Genomic DNA, 6,312 nt, shown 5'->3' on the forward strand with positions numbered 1-6,312 from the left:
TGATGAGGACAACTTCCTCGAGGTTGATTCCTCACATTTGATGAGGACAACTTCCTCGAGGTTGATTCCTCACATTTGATGAGAAATCAACTTCCTCGAGGTTGATTCCTCACATTTGATGAGGAATCAACTTCCTCGAGGTTGATTCCTCACATTTTATGAAGACAACTTCCGCAAGGTTGATTCCTCACATTTGATGAGGACAACTTCCGCAAGGTTGATTCCTCACATTTGATGAGAAATCAACTTCCTCGAGGTTGATTCCTCACATTTGATGAGGATAACTTCCTCGAGGTTGATTCCTCACATTTGATGAGGACAACTTCCTCGAGGTTGATTCTTCACATTTGATGAAGACAACTTCCTCAATGTTGATTCCTCACATTTGATGAGGAATCAACTTCCTCGAGGTTGATTCCTCACATTTGATGAAGACAACTTCCTCAAGGTTGATTCCTCATATTTGATGAAGACAACTTCCGCAAGGTTGATTCCTCACATTTGATGAGGAATCAACTTCCTCGAGGTTGATTCCTCACATTTGATGAAGACAACTTCCGCAAGGTTGATTCCTCACATTTGATGAGGAATCAACTTCCTCGAGGTTGATTCCTCACATTTTATGAAGACAACTTCCGCAAGGTTGATTCCTCACATTTGATGAGGACAACTTCCTCGAGGTTGATTCCTCACATTTGATGAGGAATCAACTTCCTCGAGGTTGATTCCTCACATTTTATGAAGACAACTTCCTCGAGGTTGATTCCTCACATTTTATGAAGACAACTTCCTCGAGGTTGATTCCTCACATTTGATGAGGACAACTTCCTCGAGGTTGATTCCTCACATTTGATGAGGAATCAACTTCCTCGAGGTTGATTCCTCACATTTTATGAAGACAACTTCCTCGAGGTTGATTCCTCACATTTGATGAGGACAACTTCCTCGAGGTTGATTCCTCACATTTGATGAGGAATCAACTTCCTCGAGGTTTATTCCTCACATTTTATGAAGACAACTTCCGCAAGGTTGATTCCTCACATTTGATGAGGACAACTTCCGCGAGGTTGATTCCTCACATTTGATGAAGACAACTTCCTCGAGGTTGATTCCTCACATTTTATGAAGACAACTTCCGCAAGGTTGATTCCTCACATTTGATGAGGACAACTTCCTCGAGGTTGATTCCTCACATTTGATGAGGAATCAACTTCCTCGAGGTTGATTCCTCACATTTGATGAAGACAACTTCCGCAAGGTTGATTCCTCACATTTGATGAGGAATCAACTTCCTCGAGGTTGATTCCTCACATTTTATGACGACAACTTCCTCGAGGTTGATTCCTCACATTTGATGAGGATAACTTCCTCGAGGTTGGTTTCTCACATTTGATGAGGACAACTTCCTCGAGGTTGATTCCTCACATTTGATGAGGACAACTTCCTCGAGGTTGATTCCTCACATTTTATGAAGACAACTTCCTCGAGGTTGATTCCTCACATTTGATGAAGACAACTTCCGCAAGGTTGATTCCTCACATTTGATGAGGAATCAACTTCCTCGAGGTTGATTCCTCACATTTTATGAAGACAACTTCCTCGAGGTTGATTCCTCACATTTGATGAGGATAATTTCCTCGAGGTTGATTTCTCACATTTGATGAGGACAACTTCCTCGAGGTTGATTCCTCACATTTGATGAGGATAACTTCCTCGAGGTTGATTTCTCACATTTGATGAGGACAACTTCCTCGAGGTTGATTTCTCACATTTGATGAGGAATCAACTTCCTCGAGGTTGATTCCTCACATTTGATGAGGATTGAGGAATCAGCTTCTTATTTCTTTACTGCACAAACTTTGTTTCATTCAGGTGACTCTGACGTAAGTACCGTAGACGATGTTTAACTGACTGTGATGACAGACTCACTATTGAAGCGCCTGGACAAACGATCTGCTCATCGAAACTACTTCAAGATGTTCCCGGATGAGAGTCAGATTGATGAAGCGTTGTTGCAGCGCTTGCAATTAGAGCAAGAGCTGGAGGGACACGCGGGATGTGTCAACTGTTTGGACTGGAATAACTCCGGGACTCTTCTCGCCAGCGGTTCCGATGATCTAAAAGTTATTTTATGGAATCCTTTCACTTACAAATCCACTTGCACCATCGCTACTGGACATCGAGGTAATATTTTTTCCGTAAAATTCTTCCCCCAAACTCGTGACCGCATCATCGCTAGCGGCGCTGGTGATAATCAAGTCTATATTCATGACGTCACATACGAAGAGAAGATCCACGGCTTCTTGTGCAACGGGCGAGTGAAGCGGCTGGTGTCGAGTCCGAGTGCGCCTCATAATTTGTGGTGCGCATCGGAGGATGGGATGGTGCGAGAGTTTGACATCCGGGAACCTCCATCCTCATGCACCAAGGTTCTCATTGATCTGACGACAATGTGCGGCGACACAGCGGAATGCAAGTGCTTGGCGATTAACCCCACCCGCCCCCACTTGTTGGGTGTTGGGGCTAATGACCCTTACGTTCGCTTGTACGACCGAAGAAAGTTGAAAGAAGCCGAGATCCGTCCAAGCAACGGCCAGAAGCGCAAGGACAATGCTCATTTCGCATGTCGCGGATGCGTCTCTTACTTCATCCCTGGTCACCTCCAGCACAAAGTGAAGGAATACCGACGTCGGATGCGCAATCTGTGCACAACCTACCTCTGCTTCAACGCGAGAGGGAACGAATGTCTGGTCAATGTTGGGGGAGAACAGGTCTACCTTTACGACATCGACAGCAAACAAGAATCTCTGTTGAAACCTGCCTCGTCAAACCCTGCCAAGAAATTAATGAATGGTTTGAGCGTTCACCCTGGGGAAGCCCCTTCACTCTCCGCTCCTTCTTTGAATAACGTTGCTAAAAAAACGGGAATTTCCCTTCCCAGAGACATTGAGTCATTGAAGAACATCGCTAACGACTTGTTTGCAAAGCGGCAGTTTACGGGCGCGGTTGTGGAGTACAACAAAGCGATCATGAGAGCTCCCAGGTCGGCCGTGTTGCTCGGTAACCGTGCTGCTGCTTACATGAAGCGGAACTGGGATGGCGACACATACGCCGCGCTGCGGGATTGTCATGACGCGCTCAATCTGAACCCCGACTACACAAAAGTTAGTTTCCGGCTCGTTCGCTGTCTGTACGAGCTGCGTCAGTTAGAAGAAGCGAAGCACGTTATAGAAAAGTTCAAGCGGGACCATCCGGAGGAGGCGAAGAGCCGCTCTTGTCTCACTTTGGAGAATGACATTAAAATCGCTCTCCAGTCACCAGATCGCGCCAGCCAAGACGAGCCATCCGTTGATCAAGAGCGAAAGTTCCAAACCACCGCCCTCGATTATTGGAAACGATATTGCGGCCACTGCAACACGACGACCGATATCAAGGAAGCAAACTTCCTCGGGAACGATGGTCAATTCATCATCGCTGGTTCCGACGATGGATCCTTTTTCGTGTGGGAGAGGAGTACTTGCAACCTCGTTCGCGTGATGCGCGCGGATGAATCGATTGTCAATTGTCTGCAGCCCCACCCCTTCGTGTGCATGTTGGCCACCAGCGGGATCGACTATCCAGTCCGGCTATGGAGTCCCCGAGATGGGGGAACCAATGACCGCTCTGTGCAAGAGACTCAGAGCGCTGCCGCCGCCAACCAAGAGCGAATGAACACTGACCCATTCGAGTCAATGCTGCTGACGATGGGAGTTAGAACCCAACGCGATCCGGATGGGGACGGAGATGTGACGTCATGTAGGACTAGTTGACCAACTGAAATGATATTTTGTTGAAATTCAACTTTTTATTATTTGTCTGCTCGTGTTGACGGTCGCTGGCGCCATCTAGCGGTTGAGAGTGTCTCCAATTCTTTTTGATTATGTTTGCATATTTTGGGGTTTGCTTTTTGACTGAAGATTTTTTCATTTTTTGTTAAATTAAAAAATTGTTAACAGGTTTCAAAAGAGTCCTCACCGCTGGGTTTTTTTTTTCGGTCATTTATCGGTCATTGACCAATTTTTTAGCAAAATGTCCGAAAAAAAATATATAGCCAATTCGGTCAAAATGCAACACGCGCAAACACAATAAATCCCGATCACACAAAGCAAGCTTTGATAAAGTTGGTAGACGATGTCATCGCTAATGTGACCATTTTCCCGAGCCTACAAAGGATTCCATATTTGGCCTTGCTCAAATTTTTATACCTGATAATTTCCCTTCCAACTACTCTAACATCGTAAGCTTTGGTAACGAAAATGTCGACGCTTTGGCCTCGTTTTACAAATTGGATGTAGACAGCACTGGTGAAGAATGGAAAAATTTTAAATTTAAGGTAATGTGTACTGTAATTGTGAACCAGGTGGCAATTGGCGGAAAGTTTTAACAATAGCTACGAAGCGTGGCATAGATTGGCCAAGTTTGGCAGCTAATGCTTTGCTGACTTTTAATGCAGAGAACGCAACCGTACAACGTGGATTCAGTTTGCTTTCTCGGTTACGAACTCCAACAAGAAATCGCTTGCGTTGTTCAACTGCAGATAAACTTATGCGTTTGAGGTTAAATGCTGCATCATACAAAACATTCAATTATGACGCGCACTGGCACAGTAACGCAAAGCGAGCACGCTACAACGTGAGCGGTGAAGTTGTTGAGTTAAATCACTTTGTAATTGCAAACCATTAGAGCGTGACGTGTTTTTTTATTTGGTCATTCGTACGTGTTTTTATTCCTTTCCGTTGTAGGTACTGTATTTTGTTTTGCGTTATTTTTGAACGTGTGTTAGTGTGCAATAAAAATTGTGTGCGGCCGGGTGGCGAAATTTTTTTTCCCACGAGCTTTCTGTCTCATTGATTCTAGTCACTCTAAAATTAAGATTTTCCGAAAGTGTTTTGAGAGATTGGTTGATTCAGATTGCGAAATAACTATTTGCCAATGAAATTCTGCTATGATAATAAAATATAAGCTTTCCCTAACCCTACTTTTTTTGAAAAGCTCTTGTGCACCACAAAAAATAATTTAAAGAAAAAAAAAATTTGACTTCGACGGGCGTCGAACCTTCGTTCTCACGAACACTAGGCAGAGGAGGAAACCACTGAACCAACCGTGCCAACGAGAAACCGTTGCATTCACACAGTTTTAATACAAACTTTTACCAAAATATGTAAATGAGACAGAAAGTACGTGGGAAAAAAAATTCGCGGCCGGGCGTTGCAAGGTTGGGTTTCGCTGATGAACGTTGAAGAGACGTTTGTCTGTTCTAACTTTTCTCAGATAAAACACGACAACGTTTCTCAGCGAAACTTAATGTTGTGGTTAGTCAGGAAGTGCAAATTTTGGTTTGTATCAGCTACTTGAAAGGAAATATTTTCATCAGAAACAAATGACCGAAAAGTCTCAGCGAAAAAAAAACAGTCTTCACGTGATGAGAATTGCGCAGTCAACCGTATTATGCTTGTGACGTAGGCTATAAATTTTTTTTATCTGACCAGTGACCATCCACACATGAGAATTTATGTCCTCGCCAAAACTCCACTTGTTTTTATTATTTTAAGCGCATTGCTTTCAGGTGTTTCTTGTGCTGATAAAAACTTTGTAAAACAAAAGCTCCTTCAGTGGAAGTCGCAACAACCGCTTGCAACTGTGACGACATTAAGGCACTTGTGTTGCGCAGTGTTGTTTAGTGCAATAACAAAATTATGAAAGTGTTGCGCCTTCCCAGGTACATACGAGAAAGTTTAGCGAGTGGCCATTGAAGATTACCGTGAGAGGTTTGTTGGCTCCAGGGTGCCACCTTCCGGCCCACTTGTAACCCTCCACATTTTGTTTATGTTAAGGGGGGGTAATCGGCTTTTTTTTAATTCAGTTTAGGATGCAACAGTATAGTCTACGATCCTTGGTAAAACAAGTCCAAACCCCCCTGAAAATTATTTTTCGCTTAATTACATGGACGTCATGTTTTGTTTATGGCATTTAAAGTTTAAATATTATTTGCTACTGTACTAAAACACATTAAATATGTTGCAAGACTGCCGTAAACATTTTTCTGATCTTGGCTTCATCGTAAAACACGGTAAAGTGGTCTTTGTGCGCATGTGCAAACAATAACAAAAGCGTGACAGCAATACAAACAGCTCATGTAAAAGTTGTTATAATAAAGCCGCATTTAGCTTGTTTTGTACCGATGATAAGGGAACGTTCAAATATTACGTAACGCCTTCGAGGGGGAGGGGGGGGGTTTATGCAAAGCGTTACGTTAGCGTCACATCGGGGGGG

General features: G+C 43.7%; 1 protein-coding gene across 1 annotated transcript; it reads left to right on the plus strand.

Annotated features, from left to right (window-relative positions):
- The first annotated feature begins 1,916 nt into the window (after nt 1–1,916).
- Nucleotides 1,917–5,744, plus strand: LOC145771902 (WD and tetratricopeptide repeats protein 1-like). The gene has a single exon (XM_082583658.1). The coding sequence runs from the start codon at nt 1,917–1,919 to the stop codon at nt 3,807–3,809; it is 1,893 nt and encodes a 630-aa protein (XP_082439784.1). The 3' UTR covers nt 3,810–5,744.
- The last annotated feature ends 568 nt before the right edge of the window (nt 5,745–6,312 follow it).

The sequence above is a fragment of the Aplidium turbinatum genome, chromosome 6 (assembly GCF_918807975.1).
Source record: "Aplidium turbinatum chromosome 6, kaAplTurb1.1, whole genome shotgun sequence".
NCBI classification, from domain to species: domain Eukaryota; kingdom Metazoa; phylum Chordata; class Ascidiacea; order Aplousobranchia; family Polyclinidae; genus Aplidium; species Aplidium turbinatum.

Excerpts from the sequence above, each read along its gene's own strand:
- LOC145771902 (XM_082583658.1), top strand. The coding sequence starts at position 1,917 with ATGACAGACTCACTATTGAAGCGCCTGGACAAACGATCTGCTCATCGA.